This window comes from Cydia pomonella, chromosome 24 (assembly GCF_033807575.1).
Source record: "Cydia pomonella isolate Wapato2018A chromosome 24, ilCydPomo1, whole genome shotgun sequence".
Lineage (NCBI taxonomy): Eukaryota > Metazoa > Arthropoda > Insecta > Lepidoptera > Tortricidae > Cydia > Cydia pomonella.
Genome location: NC_084726.1, coordinates 8912244 through 8930748, shown reverse-complemented (window position 1 = coordinate 8930748; position 18505 = coordinate 8912244). Strand labels below are relative to the sequence as shown.

Here is an 18505-nt window from a genome sequence, read left to right as displayed (position 1 = left end):
AGCTTAAATGGAAAGACTTAAATCACTGGTACGAATATAAATGAAAGAGTTATTTAATAATAAAAATGAGTTTTAAATCGTAATTATTTCGGCGCCTATAAAATTGTTCGATATGGCTTAAAATTTCAGGAGTAGTTAAAGAATAATTGGGGACTGAGTCACCCACGTCCGTAGGAGGATACCCTGTAATACGAATCCCTACACGTGGTCCCCGGGTGGTGCTAATCAGGTGACAATTAATGGTGGTAGGCTTCGGCCGAGGCTTATGACCACCCACCGATCTAAGCCGTGTCGCCAAATGGCCTAGCCGTGTTCCGGCACGAAGGTCGGTGTTGCCACAAGTGAGGACGGGTCGAATTGGTTGCTTGTAGCTTGCAAGCCGGTCTGACGTACACTGTTTTCCCCGCACTGGGCTGCTAGTCGCGGAGGGTAGCGGGATCCGAGGCACGGTTCACCGCTGGCCGACCGCAGTTAGTAGGGGGCCCAAGTACCAAGCTAGCCCCTTGGGAAAGGCTGCCCCGCCAACTAGCGAAAAATCCCGGGTTGCGCCATAGTGCCGGTTGGCGACCGGACGAGAGGGCCCTATGGACAACCTTGGGGGGGCTCGGGCGTCCCCGCAGTCTCCAGGCTAGTACGCCTCTGGTGTGGTCACGCAGTGTACGTCTTAAGGGTAAGCGGCTCATAGCCTAAATTCACTACCGTCTTCCTCCATACCTATTCCTACTTAAAATAAAATATGGCAAAGAGAAACAAGAGAAACGGTAAACAGCGGCTGCACTCCCTCTCACTAAAAGTGCACCTCTCAAACATTCGAGGATTGCACTCAAATCTCAATGCAGTCCACCACCACCTTGAGACTGAAAAACCCGCCCTCTTATTTCTCTCGGAGACGCAGATAAGATGTCCGGCTGACGTGGCGTACCTTTGCTACCCAGGGTACTCTCTGGAGCACAATTTTAAGCCCCGTGCTGGTGTGTGCGTGTACGCCCGCGACGACATTTGCTGTCGGCGTCTCCGATGCTTTGAAGACCCCAACTTTTCCACGCTATGGGTACTGGTGGATACAGGCGTAGAGAAGATTCTCTATGGCTGTATTTACCGGTCGCACAGCGGAGATCGGGAGACCACCAGGCTCACAGAGTATTTAAGTGAGGCGGCGGAAGCCGCTCAGCATAAATACCCAACTGCCCAACTAGTGTTGCTGGGGGATTTTAATGCGCACCACCAAGAGTGGCTATTCCCATACCAACACACTGACCATGCTGGGAGAGAGATGCGAAAACTCGCTCTGACATTAAACCTCACTCAGCTGGTCCAAGGGGCAACGAGGGTTCCCGATGTTGACGGCCAAACAGCCAATTGCCTGGACCTTCTGCTGACTACCGACCCGGATCACTACGCAGTGTCAGTGTCGTCACCTTTAGGTAGCTCTGACCACTGTCTAGTGAAGTCTGTGTCGGTATACTCCCCACCCGACCTTAGCCCAACAGGCACTAGGCGGATATGGCGATATAAGTCGGCAGACTGGGATGGGATGCGCTCGTTTTTTGCATCCTATCCATGGCAGCCCTTATGCTTCTCTTCGGGTGATCCCTCAGCATGCGCGGATGCTATAACAGATGTGCTGCGCCAAGGTATGGAATTCTTTATTCCTTTTTCCGATGCAAGCACATCTAGCAAAGCACAACCCTGGTTTGGAGCCGAGTGCCGACGTGCTGAAGCACGGAAACACGAGGCCTTCCTTGCCTGGGCTGATGCTCGAAACCGCAAAGCTAGTGACATACCAGATAAGAAGAGAGCCTATAATAGGGCAACCAAGTCCAGTAAAAAGGCTCTACGGAAGGCTCGATTTGACCATATACGCCGGACAGGAAACAAACTAGCTGCACACCCTACAGGTAGTAAAGCGTTTTGGACCCTAGCGAAATCAATCGAATCAAACTTCTGCCGCCCCTCACTACCCCCACTGCTGAAACCAGATGGGTCACTTGCCCACACAGCTGAAGAGAAAGCGAATTTATTTGCTTCCATCTTCGCTGAATCTTCACGTCTAGATGCAACTGGCGCAAAACCTCCTAGTCCACTAGTTTGCGAGACCTCTATGTCGGACATACGCATACGCCAAACGGAGGTTCGCAAAGTGTTGCAAAACCTGGACGTGAACAAAGCAAGTGGTCCTGACGGTATTTCAGCCATAGTACTTAAAAACCTGTGCACCTGAGCTATGTCCCATATTGACGCGCCTCTTCCGTCTCTCAATGGCTACCGGTCAGGTTCCGAAGTCTTGGAAGCTTGCTAATGTGCAACCAGTACCGAAAAAAGGTAGCCGGGCTGACCCTGCCAACTATAGACCGATTTCGGTCACTTCCATACTATGTAAGAGTATGGAACGTGTACTTAATAATCGACTCCTGGCATACCTAGAAGCGAACGACCTGCTCAGTGACCGGCAGTACGGGTTCCGCCGAGGCAGGTCTACCGGAGATCTTTTAGCGTATGCCACGCACATCTGGAGTGAGGCCATCGAGAAGAATGGAGAGGCTTTAGCTGTCTCTCTAGATATATCGAAGGCTTTCGACAGGGTCTGGCACGAGGGCCTTATTAGCAAGCTACCGTCCTTCGGTCTACCCCCTAGTCTTTGTGACTGGGTATCAGACTTTCTGAGGGATCGATCGATTCGGGTTGTCATTAATGGCTGCTCGTCCGATCAATTGGCAATCAATGCCGGAGTCCCTCAAGGGTCCGTGCTTTCAGCGACCCTTTTCCTGCTCCACATAAACGACCTGCTGAAACCAGGTACGTTCGGATATGCAGATGATACTACGGTTGTTGAAAGCTACATACCCAATTCACGAGCTAGTGGAGCCCAAATACAGTCACTCAGAGAGGCTATGGTCGAACGCATGAACGTGTCACTGAAGGCAGTGTCCGATTGGGGTGAAGCCAATTTGGTCTCGTTCAATGCTAGTAAGACCCAGGCGTGTCTTATCTCCGCTAAACGGAGTCCATTCCATCTGACTCCTACTTTCCGAAATGTATCCCTTCCGATAACCGACCATCTTGAGCTTCTCGGAATCTCGCTGACTTCGAAACTCAACTTCGGCCCGCACATCGAGTCGAAAGCACAGTTAGCAGCAAAAAAGCTGGGCATCCTCAACAAGGTGAGGCAGTATTTTACACCTAGGCAGCTGCTCGACCTTTACCAAGCACAAGTCCGATCGTGTGTGGAATACTGTTCTCATCTGTGGGATGGTTCAGCCAATACCAGCTTGAGGCGCTCGAGTCAGTCGAGAGGAGGGCCAAGAGAATTATTAATGACGACGATCTGACGAATGCTCGACTTCAAAGTCTGGAGCATCGACGCAAGGTTGCCAGCCTAACGATCTTTTATAGGATACATTTCGGAGAGTGTGCTGAGGAATTGCACAACCTTATTCCTCCGTCCCCATTTCACCATCGGACTACCAGACAATCGGCACTTCGGCATCGCTTCATGGTAGGTATTCCACAAATACGCACGAAGCGTTTCGCTTCAACATTCCTTATGCGAACTGCCAAGGAGTGGAATGCCCTGCCCGAGTCTGTGTTTCCGTATGAGTACAATCTGAATCTCTTCAAGGCTAGAGTAAATAGGTATCTCATAGGCAAGCGTGCTCCACCGTAGACCGCATCATCACTTACCATCAGGTGTGATCGTGGTCAAACGCCTGCCTATCCTCCATAAAAAAAAAAAATAAAAAAAAAATTATATAAAACATTTTGCATAATTAGACTCATCATTCTCATGTTTCTAAATTCAAGTTTAACTCGACGTCTGCAAAGCTTTTCCTAAAAGAAGCAACGCTTTTACCACGTCATCAGCAAAAAAAAACCTTTTGTGTTTACCTGAAGCTATCTCTATTATAAGTATCTTCACACCAACGAGAGCCGAAAACACCTGCCGCTTATAAAACGCATTCACCCAAATGAAACAATATTTGTAGACCGCGATAACCTTAAAACCTTGAATCTTGATAGCTACGTGGAAATTCGAAGAAAAATGTATCTACGCTCAAACAAGGTCGACATGAGTTCGGTGCAATGAAATTTTTCCAACAAGACATCAGGGGGGTGGGGGGCATCGGATGTTTCAGGAAAGGATGTAGCGACAAGCCAGTCTCCGTTCGGCAGTTGAAGCGAGCGGTTGTGTGCCTGCCGTGTACGTGAATTCCCGATCCCGTATATTTTCAAAAAACAAAATTGTTTATTAGAACATTATGTGGTTAGTGAGTGCATTTTGAGTTCAAGTGAGTTTTTGTTTTATTCCGTGTGTGGTGTTTGGAAAGTTTTCGTTAGGTAAGTGTCAACTTTAAATTTATTATTAAGGTTTTGGCAAGCTCAAGATGAATGGTTGTGTACCAAATTTGTTTGTACTTCGTACTGCAAAAAAAATAATAATTTTAGAATATATTGTTAATGTGTTAAATCATTTGCGGTACCTACTGGTATTTCGAAATAATTCACTCAATAAAAACAATTGCCTACTAAAAATAAAGATCCACAAAAAACATTAATATAAGCTTACCTAATCATTGACATCCAAGTGATTTTTTATTAATTTAACAAAAAATACAATATTTTAAGTACATTAATCTAATTTTTTGCCAAACTGTGAAACAGTTTGTTGGCGTTGGGTTGTGTTAATTTTAATTACAGAACTGATTATAATATACAAAATTGAATAAAAAGAGAAATTTATATTTAGCTAAACAGTTTAAATTTAAGGTTGATAATGTATTATCAATAATACGTAGTGCGCTGGAGTTGCAGGCGTCTATAGGCTATAGGGATCGCTTATAATCAGGCGGACTGTATGCTTATGAATTATAAATATATTTAAATATATAGGATCATTAAGACTGTTTAAAACATTAAACTTACTTACCTTACCTTACTTACCTTGTTTAAGTTTAATTTACTTAACAGACGACTGTAACTATAGGTATCAATAAATTTTCATTTTATTTTTTTAATTTTAATTTTCATTTATGCTTGTTTGCCATCCACGTGGTATAAAAAAGCGTCGAACGGCAATATGCGAATAAATTTGAAATGGATATCTAAATATTAATCCTTTTATTTTTAGATAACACCTGCTCCAGTTATTTCCAAATATCTCCCATAAGTTTTTAAGGAAGGTATGGGTGATATCCATATTAAATGTAAGGTAGCACCCCAGGGAAGAAAGAGTGGATTAATCTAGCTGTATCTAAACACACGCAGACCGATATATGCCCATACGTTTATTGTACGGCCACGTCTGAAAATATCGATACTAAAAAAGTGCCAAAAATATGTATACACGCCTTTATTGCCCATATATTAAGGTAGTGTATACATATTTTTGGCACATCTTTTGTACCGATATTTTCAGACGTGACTGTACCGTAATTCAGGTTATACAACATGCCCACGAGGAACCCGAGAGATTTTAACCACGCATTTCTGAAGCCAAAAGGATTTTTTTTATAAGTTATGGTCAATTTTTGTATGTATTTGTACATAAAATGTAAACGCTATTTGTAAAACTGTAACTCAAAACTAATTCGAACTTTTTTTGTAAAACCTATTTTTTGCAAAGTGTTACTTATCACTTTTTGACATCCTATCAATAAGGATATTTGGACTAGGTCCCATCGTGGCAACATCGTCATCAAAAAGGCGTTTTGCACTAAGTAACATTTTTTTAAGTGGCTTTAACTCTGAAATTAAGCGAATCCCATAAAAGTTTATAGGGCATTTTAGTATTTAAATACGACCAGTAGGGCTAAGATGGTTGCCTCTTTATCATTTGTCACCATGCCTGTCACGTTCTAACAACTATGTAAGTGCGAACGTGGCGGGCATAGTGACAAGCGATAAAATTGGAACCATGCTGCCACTGCAGGAATATACTGTTAAAATCTCTCCCAATGCTCACGGGCACATAGGTATAATTATCAAAAACTAAGGGTTACACGGTTTTAGGTTTAAACTGTTTAAAGGTCATTATATTTTATATGTATAATCCTTATTTTCGTTTTTGAAGTATACTAAAATAGAAATCATGAACTAAGATAATAATTTTAACTAAAATTATAATTAAAAAGTTTATACAAAGAAATTGCTCTTATCGTTCCCAGTGCCAAGGTGCCCATAATATTTGTGGCATTTCCACACTGGATTACTATGGCCAGCCTAACTTGTATTGTACTATTTCGTTTTAAGATTTTGGATGGATTTTTTTGTATTTACCACATATTTCATAAATAAATATACGTATTTCCTTACATGAGAGGAAGCAAGCTTCAAAATATTTATTTTATCGGTAATCCCGTTCTCCATAGATTAACTAAATACTTATAATATTTTTCAACCCAATAGCTCGGAAAAGCAATATTTATTCTTTAAAAACAGAAAGCAAAGTTGCGTTTTATCCTTAAAAGAGGAAAGTAATTTGAAACTTTTTGCATTTGCGTCTTTGTTGGCTGGTTATTGTAACTTAAATAACTAATATTAAAACTATTTACTTCTCATATAGTATATAAAAGCATGTAAGCACAAAAACTATATAATTCAAAACGTGCGTTCTTAAGTTCGTAGCCAACGTGTCAATCTTTAACGCTCCGTAGCGAACGAAACGCAAGTGTCACTATCACATCACTGTGTGATAGCTAGTATCACACAGGGATTGAGAGAGATGACTACGCTATGCTTCGGAGCGTCAACGATTGGCACGTTGGCTAAGCACCCTGCCGCCCCGAGCCGGCTTTTAGCAACAGACTTTTTACTCTTAGTTTTTTCATAGTTCAGTTGTTTTTGTTTGAGTTACAAGCTACGTTTGCGATGAAACTATATGTCCTTATTGTAAAACGCCATGTCAATTTAGTAACTTTATTAAAAAAAAATTGTTCAATCAATCATTATAACATTGTACGGACATCTGCTTGTTTGCCAAAAAGTTAGAAGCCAATAACTTTTGAAATAAATGAATATATTGATTTTTAATAAAAGCGGTGCTGGGATTACAGCCTTATCCAACGATATTTGCACTATTCACTTTTTCCGCGTTGTCGACATAAAAAAACACTGAAGTATTACCAAATATTTTTTTAAATATACATTCAACAATTCGAATTGTGTATATATAGTACATTACGATACAAGTGCGAAAAATAGGAAATTCGAAACGAGTGGCGATAAATTAAAACACGACCGAAGGGAGTGTTTTAAATCGACACGAGTTGCGAATTACCTATTCGCACATGTATCGTACAACGTTTTACAGTACATATGGCCCTTTAAATGTTCGACACAGTAACATAATATGCTACTTCTCGCACTAGTGCTATAAAGTAGCCCCATATGTACTGTAAAATATTAAACGAGACGGATACATTTTCGTTGCATAATCAATGTGAAATATTGTCAACATTTTATTATTATTCTCAAATAATATATACTAACCCTTAATGTAGTTTCGCCTCTACGAAGTATTTTCGCTACATACCGGAAAATCCATGTCATTGGCTACGACATAGGGCTACGACCGTAGCTCAGCGGTGATTGCGGTGAATGTGTTAAGCAAAATTCAAAATGCAAGAACGATATCAAATGATATATGGTTAAAATATGCTTTTACATGTATATTAAAATAATAGATAAATAATAAAACCTAGGGAATAAAATTTTAGCCCACTATCTTTTAATTTTTCGAAATCACAATGTTTGTAGAGCCCGATCGAAAGTCAACTCTTGATCTCTATATCAATAACCTAGTATGAATTTTATTTTGACACTTGGAGAGACTTTACACCTCCAAATTTTATTAGTATTAGTACTCTGACATTGGGGACCTTTTACATCTCCAGATTTAATGTGTTTTTAACCATAGAGACTATACATCTCTATTGTATTGTAGTAATTATTTATTTTAAGATTATTATAATGTAATGTTTACCCAGGTATTGGCTGTTGTATTTATAAAATGTTGTTATGTATTTTTCATGTCACTATATGATGTTACTATAAATGTTGTATTGACTTGTAAAAGAGCCCTTGAGGCCTACTTGCAGAATAAATTTTTGAATTTTGAATTTTTTGAATTTTTACGCATACCTATAAATCAGTAAGAAACTTCGCTAAAGCCCCACTTGTGTATGTAAGGTAACCCATGTAAGGCCCAGTGCCTAACAAAGCCCATTTTTAAATATTAGATCCTTTTTAGGAAAATGGACACGGCCCGATTCGAAGAATGAGATACGATAACGATAAGTTCTGGTTTAGATAAGTTCTCATTTAGATATCGTTTGTATGTCGTATAATTGACAGAAGCAGCTCAATTCGGGCAACCAATGTCACTTTGATGTTAGAAATATTGTAGATAGACCTTATTGGGATCACAGCGGAATCGAAATAAACGTCAATTTTAACATGTCGTTTAGTTATCGATCTTTCCAAGATCTTAAACGTGTCTTGATCATTCTTCGAATCGGGCCGACGGTTACGTAATATTAAACATTGTTTTCTAAGCCTAAACTACTATTAATATGTCAATAATTCAATAACTAATTTAAAACAAGTTCTTTGTATTTTAATTTGATTACTTAAAGTGTATTTTTTAGATTTAGACTGAATGGAATATCATTTAATACTATCTTGCTGTGCTTAAATACCACAGATGGGAAGGAATTTTATATGAATTCATTTAGCTCATGTTTTTCTAGGAATTAACTAACATAAATTTAATATTTTTTTTCTTTTTCTTAAAATTCATAGTTCTATAAAGAGAAAAAAAAAATTAAATTTATGTTAGTTAATTCCTTAATTAATGGAGGGGCCCACTAATTACCAGTTCGCCGGACGATATCGGCCTGTCAGTTCGCAAAAGCTGACAATTGCGAATAAATGACAGGCCGATATCGTCCGGCCAACTGGTAATCATTTGGCCCGTTTACCTGTGTACAGTTGACAAATACATATGAAATACATTACATTGACATTTTAAACCTTCCCGTTGAATCTTAATGGAAAATAAAAGCAAAGTACCTTCACAAATATAATAATACAAAATTAATTTTTACGGTTTCATTCACGTGTTTAAGTCACTTGCGCGACATGTTTCGGAGAGCGTGACGTAAAAACACGTGTTTTTAGTCACTTGTCTTAAAAAGAGACCCACTCACGTGACTACGTATTTGTTTCTCAAACTTGCAACGAAATTTTGATATGACTTCTAATTAGGTCCCGAAATACTATGTATCCGGTGCGAAGAGTGTAGATGATATGTTAAGGAATTTCATACGGCCTTACACACTTAGGCCTGTAAAGCAACCTCCTTTTATTTTTAAACGTCAAATTGTGACACCAACGTCTTGACACTCAACCATCAAAACGTAGTAGATTCGTAATTTGGTTTTAGCTACGTAAACCAATGGATAAAACAAATTGACTACGATATTTCATTGCAAGTTTGAGATAAGCACTATACAAATCTCGACGAGTAACGGGGTTGACGGCCGCGTATCTCTATCCTTCTACAGCTACATGGCCTGCAAGCCTTCGTTTCCTGGCCTCCATAGTACTGTAGTAATGTTAAATATATTACGACGGGTACATTACGATGAGTACACTTAATGTACTTGGGCCAGATAGCATCCTTCGAGAACAGGCAGTCCATAGAAATCGATAGACGTGTCGAGAACGCCTGGAAGAGCTTCTGGTCCATGAAAGCGCTAATGAAGGGCGACCTTCCTTTGTTTCTGAAGCGCAAACTTCTCGACATGTGCATCCTGCCTATCCTAACCTACGGTGCTCAAACTTGGTCATTAACTGAGGCTCTCAAGGTTTGCCAGCGAGCGATGGATCATAGTATATTAGGTGTTCGTAGAAGTGATCGGATCAGAAACACGGAACTACGCTCCAGAACTCGAGTTGTAGATGCAGGCGTCAAGACCGCCAAGCTCAAGTGGGACTGGGCTGGACATGTCTGCCGCATGCACCCGGAAAGGTGGGCCAAAATGGTTACTGAGTTAAAGTTGCTCAGTAACCATTTTGCTGCAAAAGCTGGGAATTCTGACGGTGCCCTCATTATATGTTCTTGTGCTATGAACTGACTTCATCAAAAACTTGGCAAAATTAGAATCTATTGCTGAGCGAGACTTGCGCTACCAAACCCGCACAAAAAATATTAGTTCGGCTTTTAGCCCTAAACAACTCGTAGGTAAATTCAGTGTCAGGTATCAAAGTGTCAAACTATTTAACAAATTACCAACGGACCTGAAAGTCACTGCAAACCCGGAACAATTTTGTCAAAAATTAAAGTTATTTTTGATAAGGGGATGCTTCTACACTGTTGACGAAATATTTGCCAGAATGTAAGAGGTTTGCCATAAATAATAATGTATATTGTAAATAATGTAATGTATATTGTGTATAATGATGACATTTGCAATTGTAAATATTAGATTTCGACGACCGGTTTGGCCTAGTGGGTAGTGACCCTGCCTACGAAGCTGATGGTCCCGGGTTCAAATCCTGGTAAGGGCATTTATTCGTGTGATGAGCATGGATATTTGTTCCTGAGTCATGGGTGTTTTCTATTTATTTAAGTATTTATAAATATTTATATATTATATATATCGTTGTCTAAGTACCCTCAACACAAGCCTTACTGAGCTTACTGTGGGACTTAGTCAATTTGTGTAATAATGTCCTATAATATTTATTATTTATTTATTTTAGATTTATTTTAATTTTAATTAATAGGTTAAGATCTTTAGTTTTTATAATTTCACACACAATCTTGTATTGTTTTTTCATGTTTACCCACGGAACACGATAGACGGTGCAGGACGGGGTGCATTCTACCCACGCTGCTTCTACGCACGCAATATATCGCCACTCGTTTCGAATTTCCTATTTTTCGCACTTGTATCGTAATGTACTATTACAGTACATATGGCCCTTTAAATGTTCGACACAGTAACGTAATATGCTAATTTTCGCACTAGTGCGGTAAAGTACCACCATATGTACTGTAAAATATGTTGTCTGTGTCTCACCGAAGTTTTGTTATTAAATTTACTATTAATGTTAGTATTACACGCGATAGTTTAAATTCAGTTATATTACAAATTTCAAAAATGGAACGTCAAAGCGAACATTTCACCATACACTAGCATTATAGGCTGTTTTACCTACATTTACCTGTCTGGTACAACTGGGCACATCGCTTAGCAGCGTAGTTTTTTATTTCCCTAGGGAACTCTGGATTTATTCAGGCCCAAAGCATTCCTTGTTTTTCATCAAACTAATACTAGGGCACATTCAAATGTGACAAATACGATACCGATCCCATTTGACGCATCTCGCACGCACAATTTTTTTTTAGGATTATAAAGCGCATGCCATTTGGCATTAAGTCCGTCATTTGTACATTGTTGTATATATTTTGTGCAATAAAATAAATAAATAAAGCATGGGTTCTTCTGACTCGCACTGATGACACTAAAATTATATTAATCTCGTAAGTAATGGGTGCATGCAGTTTATCTCGTCGCAGTCGCATCTTGAACTTAGTATTGTAATAACTAACGCAGTAAAGTATTGGATAGTTAATAACAAATAAATTAACAGCCAGATAAAACTTCATGAAAAACTTAGCACTTTATCTACCAGTAAAACTTATTTGCAGATTGTGAAACGCCGACGGTGAGTTTATTCGTCAGATAAGTGGCAAGTAGTTTATTCAGGACTTTCCTTGGACATTGTGAAACAGGTCCTTATACATATAGATCTGTTTGAATCTGAATCTGCCCCGTAGTTCCGGTTCGTATGTGCGGAAAGTAATCCTTCTTGTTTGCCATGTAATATGGGGACAAACTTACATCAATTGACCTAGTTTTCAACTAGGGCCCGCTTTCATTCGGCCGGAGTATATATTAAGCGTCAAATTTGAGTAGATCAATCTTGCAATGAATAGAATCGGGTGACATCTTAATTTAATGTCCACATGCTGGAAAGGCTACATTGTAGGGGAAAGTGGGATAAAACCGGGACGATAAGGGAAAAGTTGAATAAAAACCATAGTTTTATTAAAATCTACGAACTTTACTAGTATCTGTTTAATTAACTAAATTAACAACATATTTATTAAGTGAGATCACTATTCTCATTATTACACGTCGAAAAAACATCCAACTTTGAAAGCCTTTATTTTGTACGGTTTATACCCATGCCTCCTCTAAAACCGGGTATGCCAATCCTATACCCGATTATAGCCCTTAGTAAAAATAGCAATGGAACTCGCCAAGTTCTTCAGGATTTCAATTAGTAAAGCATTCATGGGCTCACTTTTTACATACTTTTGAGACTTGAGAGAAGAAGAGGGTAGTTTTTTTTTATATTATAGGACATTATTACACAAATTGACTAAGTCCCACAGTAAGCTCAATAAGGCTTGTGTTGAGGGTACTTAGACAACGATATATATAATATATAAATATTTATAAATACTTAAATACATAGAAAACACCCATGACTCAGGAACAAATATCCATGCTCATCACACGAATAAATGCCCTTACCAGGATTTGAACCCGGGACCATCAGCTTCGTAGGCAGGGTCACTAGTGTCACTACCCACTAGGCCAAACCGGTCGTCAAGAAGTTTTGAAAGTCCGGTTTTGAAACGGTTTTGTACCTACGACTCCTACGAGAAATTAAAAATCTGCTGACCTAAAGCTTGATGCAATAACAAGTCGAGTACCTTATTTAGGCCACTCAGCAAGCTTCGTTGCCTAAACACAGTACTTGACTGAAAAGCTCTTTATTATATCGCGATTGTATAAATTACTATAAATGACGTAGCTCTGTGCCAAATATTTAAAAAATGGGAGAAAATAATATTTAAGAAAATTGGCATTTAAATATAATTACGTATTGAACTTGTGATCGAAAGTCGTATTGAAATTACGACCAGACGACCGGCCAGTCTACCACTTCGTTGAGTTGACGACCAGTCTGGCCTAGTGGGTAGTGACCCTGCCTATAAAGCCGGTGGTCCTGGGTTCGAATCCCGGTAAGGGCATTTATTTGTCTGATGAGCATAGATATTTGTTCCTGAGTCATGGATGTTTTCTATATATTTAAGTATTTGTATATTATATACATCGGGTACTCAGACACCCACAAAACAAGCCTTCTTGAGCTTACCGTGGGACTTAGTTAATTTGTATAAGAATGTCCCTATAATATTTATTTATTTAATTTCGAATAGTTCGATGGTTTTAAGGAAACAAATATGAAGTTTAATAGTATAGGAATTACCTATTCATCGCATTCTGATACGGAATCCTGTCAAAAACTTTCCAATGCTCGCCCCATTGGCTTCCATTACGAGTATTTCAGTTACAGTTCAAGGCTTCGTCCGAAGTTCACTTACTAAACAATCACGTATAATGAACTTTTAAGAATATTAATGATTTCCCAACAGTTCCTACTTTTTATGTAAATGTTTGTTTCGTAGACAGGGAAGCCCAAAATTGGCAGAACTCGTTTATTTTTTTCATTCTTGTGCGTAGTAATGATAATAATTCACCGGTTTTAGCACATTTAAGGCTAGTTTTGACTACGTTAGTAATTCTTCATGACACCGGCTGGTAAAGGCTCTTTTGACTGTTCAAAAACTGATGATAAAGTTGCATTATATCCACATGTGGGGCAAAGTAATCAAATGCAAATTTTGAGTTGTTTTTTATGTTGGCTGGTAGAATTGACTTTTAAATGATGATTTTGAATGATAAATATTTAATTACATTCATTTTGAATTTGATTTGCTTTGATTTTGTTTGATATTTTACAGTTAGTATTTTTCTTGTATTGGTGTGGTAATTTTTTTTTTTGTTTCACTCGGAGGCAAAGTTTGTTTAATCCTCGTGCCTTGAAACCCTCGCAACGCTCATATTCCACTTTTGCTTGCTCGGGTATCAATATTAATCAAAACAAATAACAATAATCCAGTGACGAGTATTTGTGACTTTGCATGCCTAAAGGGTCCTTAGGCTCCATAAACAGCATAGGCCCTTTAGGCATTCAAGGTTGTGATGAGGCTAGAATTGTGTATTTTTTTAGGGTAATTGTGAATATTGGGTCGTCTTAATCGTGTCGGACAGTGTGTAGTGGCCTTAAACCTGACAATTTATCAGTACAAGCATCTCTGCTATATCATTGCTCACACGGCGGTTGATCGGTCGGTGTCAGATCCGATCGGGTCGGACAGTGTATAGTGGTGTGTAGTGGTATTAAACCTGAAAATGTACAAGTATAAGCCTATTTAAATGTTATATCATGGCTCACAATGTGATTGGTCGGTTAGTGTCGGATTCGATCGGGTCGGATAGTGTGTAGGCGCGTTAAACCCGACAATTAACCAAAACTAGACTATTTGAATGTTATATCATCGCTCACAAGGCGGTTAGTCGGTCGGAGTAGACTCCCATCGTGTCAGATAGTGTGTAGTGGCTTTAAACCTGAGAATTTACCAGAACAAGCATATCTGCGGCTGTAGCACCGTCGCATTTTTATTACTTGTCACTATACCTGTCACTTTCGCACTTACATACTTGTTACAACGTGACAGGCATAGTAACAAGTGACAAAAATGCGACCATGCTACAGCCGCTGAATGTTTTATCATCGCTCACAAGGCGGTTGGTCGGTGGGAGTAGGCTCCCATCGTGTCGGATAGTGTGTAGTGGCCTTAAACCTGACAATTTACCAGTACAAGCCTATCTTAATGTTTTATCATCGCTCACAAGGCGGTTGGTCGGTGGGAGTAGGCTCCCATCGTGTCGGATAGTGTGTAGTGGCCTTAAACCTGACAATTTACCAGTACAAGCCTATCTTAATGTTATATCATCGCTCACAAGGCGGTTGCCTCAGCTCCCTTCCATTAAAATTGATTAGACTCACAAAGGGATGTCAAATATTGTTATCTTCTAGACACAACACACGGGGTGTTGCATTCAGTAGGGATTATACGAACCCAAACATGATATGTTCAATTGCTTAGCGAAACCAATTTTATTTTAGATTTAAACTGTTTATTTTAGAAAACTAGTTAAAATAAAAATGACTAACATAACTTTTAATTAATTTAAGTTATAGTATGCACAGTGCTTAGAAATTGAATTGAAGTAAATAATGCAGTACCTAAATTAAAATAAACTTGTATAAACTGATGTTCATTAGGAGACCCAAATAGATTCAGTAACATTTTCTAACTATAACTTTACAATTTTCTTGTCAGATGTGATTGCGTAGGAATAATAAAAAAACGGCCAATGGCGAGTTCGTTTTACTCGCGCACTGAGGGTTCCGTACAAATTTGGAATTTTCTGGTGTAACTATAAAAGCGAAAAACTTTTGATCAGAAGTACTAAGTATTATTGTGTACAGCGCCATCTATTGGCAAATTAACTAACGCATTTGCGCGATGTTATGCGCGTATGTTGGTTTTTCGAGGATAATTCTCTATCATGTGAACCGATTTCAAAAATTACTCTTTTATTTGAAAAAAGGCCTCTTTAATATAATCTAATTGCAAACTAAATTCGGAAAGGGTTTTTGGCAATAAAAAAATGTTAAATATTAAATGTGTCTGGGTTAGCGTTGTTCGTAACTATTCCAAATTTCGAATAAATAGTTGAAGTGGTTCTCGAGATATTTAGCGACGTGACAGATAGACAGACAGACAGACAGACGGACGGACAGAGTCGCACCATAAGGGTTATTTTTTACCTTTTTGGTACGGAACTTTAAAAACATTTAAAGGTATTATTATTATTATTATTGTAGTTTGTGGGCCTTTGAATGTCACGTCGACCAGGCATTGGTCTATTGTGACAGCCCTTTAAAGTTCATTACTGATGCCCGTTGAATCCAGGAAATTCCAGATTCTTTGGGCCGTAATGTTCTGTACCTCATAGGGTTGCAATACGTGCCGCCCTAGGTGGGTACTTCTTTTTGACATTAGTGGTCCACAGGAGCAGAGAATGTGCATTGCAGTCTCCTCTGACTCATGGCAGAACCTGCATGTCGCGTCTTGTTTCTTTCCAATTTGAAACATGTGTTTGTTCAATTTACAGTGTCCAGTCAAAATTCTGGTCACCGCGCAGGCTTTGTGTCTTTTGAGCCCTAGAAGCTCCCTAGCATTTTTGCTGTTGAACCCTTTGATTAGAGCTTTCGAGTGTTCTTGTCCTTTTACGAACTTCCACCAATCGTTTGCCCTTATTTTTTCTAAATTGCTGAGCAGTGAATATGCATCCCGTTTTGTGATTCCACAGAACGGTTCTGGGCCGACCAGGGGTGTGTCTGCGCCCTTTCTAGCAAGTTCGTCCGCTTCTTCGTTTCCGTTAATGTCGGAGTGCCCTGGTACCCATCTAAGTGTGACTTTGTTGGAGTTTGCCAGTGCATTGAGGTTTGTTTTACAGTTCTGGACTAGTTTTGAGTTTGACTCAAGGGATTCTAGTGCCAGCAGAGCAGCCTGGCTGTCTGAGTTGATGTAGATATGTTGGTGTCGTAGGTTTTTATCCAGGTTAATCTCCGCACATTTGTTGATGGTGTAGACTTCAGCCTGGAAGATTGAGGCCTGTGTGCCCATGCTGACGCTGGCTCTGAGCTTAGGTCTCTCACCATAGATCCCACATCCTACATCAATGCCCTTCTTGGAACCATCCGTGTACCAAATATGGCTTCCCTCTTCGACGAACATTTGGTTGTTGGTCCATTTGTCTCTAGGAGGTATTTCTACTGTGTACAGTTTATTAAACTGACATTCAGTGTGCGTGTCATCGGTGGGCATGCTAAGGGTTCTATTTGCAAAAACCCATGCCTTTAGTTTGGTTAATGCTTGAGAGCGCCATTTTGGCCTGTTTAGCGTGCATATTCTGTAGACGCATTGCTTAGCCTCCTTTTGCACCTGCAAGTGGAGTGGTATAATATCGAGCAGTGCGTCTAGGGCCGCCCCCGGTGTCGAGGAGAAGGCGCCTGTTGCTGTTAAACATGCCGTGCGCTGCAGGCTGTTTAGAGTTTCTATTGCCGTCTTTTGGTTGGTTTTGTTACACCAGACTTTTAAAGGTAACACAATCATGTTACGATGCACAACACACAAATGGAGTAAGCAGGAAACATTCTAGTATCCAAAGCAGACAACGAAAGCGTCCAACTAGAAGATGGGAAGATGACTTCCTCCTTGCCTTAGGACCTTATTGGACCAGAGTTACAACTGACAGAATGCAATGGAAGTCAGAAGACACACAGATCTGATCTGAGGGACATTTTATAATAATATACAATATAGTAATTTATACAATCGTGATATAATAGAGAGTTTTTCAGTCGAGTTGCTGAGTTGCCTAAGTAAGGTACGAGATTGAAAAACTCTTTCTACGAGTCATCTAAAATATTTTTTTTTCACTATCAAATCAAAATAATGAATAAAAATTGGTATGTATCTCAGTAGACAAAAATGCAGTACAAAACAGACTCTGCGCGACCCCGCACCCCCCGCCCCGCGCCCAATTAGTCTTTTCTATGCGAGCGCAGCGGCACGTGATTGGTATTTTTTTTATAGTTGACTACAGCGTATCAAAAAGAATCTTATAGTTGAGTTGGGAGCGCATACATGAAAAGTACGCAATTATAGTTTGCTATACAAAATACTAATTCAAGCATTACAGTCGATGAATAGAAAAAATACATTTCACACACATCAGATTTTGAATAAAGGGCTATATAATAAAAAAAATACCTAAGTTGTATAGGTATCTACAATGATATTTTGTTAAGCTCCTCCATTACTTATCTCAAAGAAATAAGTCATTATAATCTTCCATGGATTTAAGAAGGTAAATTGTAATATTTCAGACAAAACACATAAAGATAATACCATTGCACTTGCCTTAAACCTAGTGTCTATTGTGGAAGGTTTTATGACGTCTGTTGTAAGCAAAATAGTGTATTAAATCAAGTTACATTGCCGTCGCGGCGAGCATTAAGAAAATAAGGACCCTACAAATTACAACTGAGTACGTCATATAGTATTACATACAAATGGTGTAAAAGAAAATTAGAAACTGTAAGAAAGAGATTTGTTTTTGGAATTTTGAAGATAAAAAGTTTATTTTTTCAAAGAAGAAAATTGTTTCAACTGTCTCTTCGAGTGTTTTTGAATTTCTGGGATTTTGATATAAACCTAACTCAACCATTTTGTGCTGCAAGTTTAAATGAGATATGTTAATATAATGTAGCTGAAATAGGTCTTGACAACTATAAGGGTAAAGAAAACGAAGTGGACCCGGACGAACGGCCCTTCTAGCGTGGGTCATCAAAATAGTCTGAAAGATTCCAATATTGCGAAATTTTCACATGGAAGGAAAATGTTTCAAAACTTCTCATTCTCCTATGAATCGGAATTTTCTATTTC

At 39.2% G+C, this 18505-nt stretch overlaps 2 protein-coding genes across 2 annotated transcripts in view; both read left to right on the top strand.

Moving 5' to 3' along the window:
- The first annotated feature begins 736 nt into the window (after positions 1-736).
- On the top strand, positions 737-2221 carry LOC133530879 (uncharacterized). Its single transcript, XM_061868936.1, has one exon. The coding sequence runs from the start codon at positions 737-739 to the stop codon at positions 2219-2221; it is 1485 nt and encodes a 494-aa protein (XP_061724920.1).
- Positions 2222-4099: 1878 nt separating this feature from the next.
- LOC133530982 (sex peptide receptor) overlaps positions 4100-18505 on the top strand; it is a 521867-nt gene continuing 507461 nt past the window's right edge. Inside the window, exon 1 of the mRNA XM_061869049.1 lies at positions 4100-4335. The gene's annotated coding sequence lies outside the window, so the exon portion shown is untranslated. The remainder of the gene's footprint in view (positions 4336-18505) is intronic.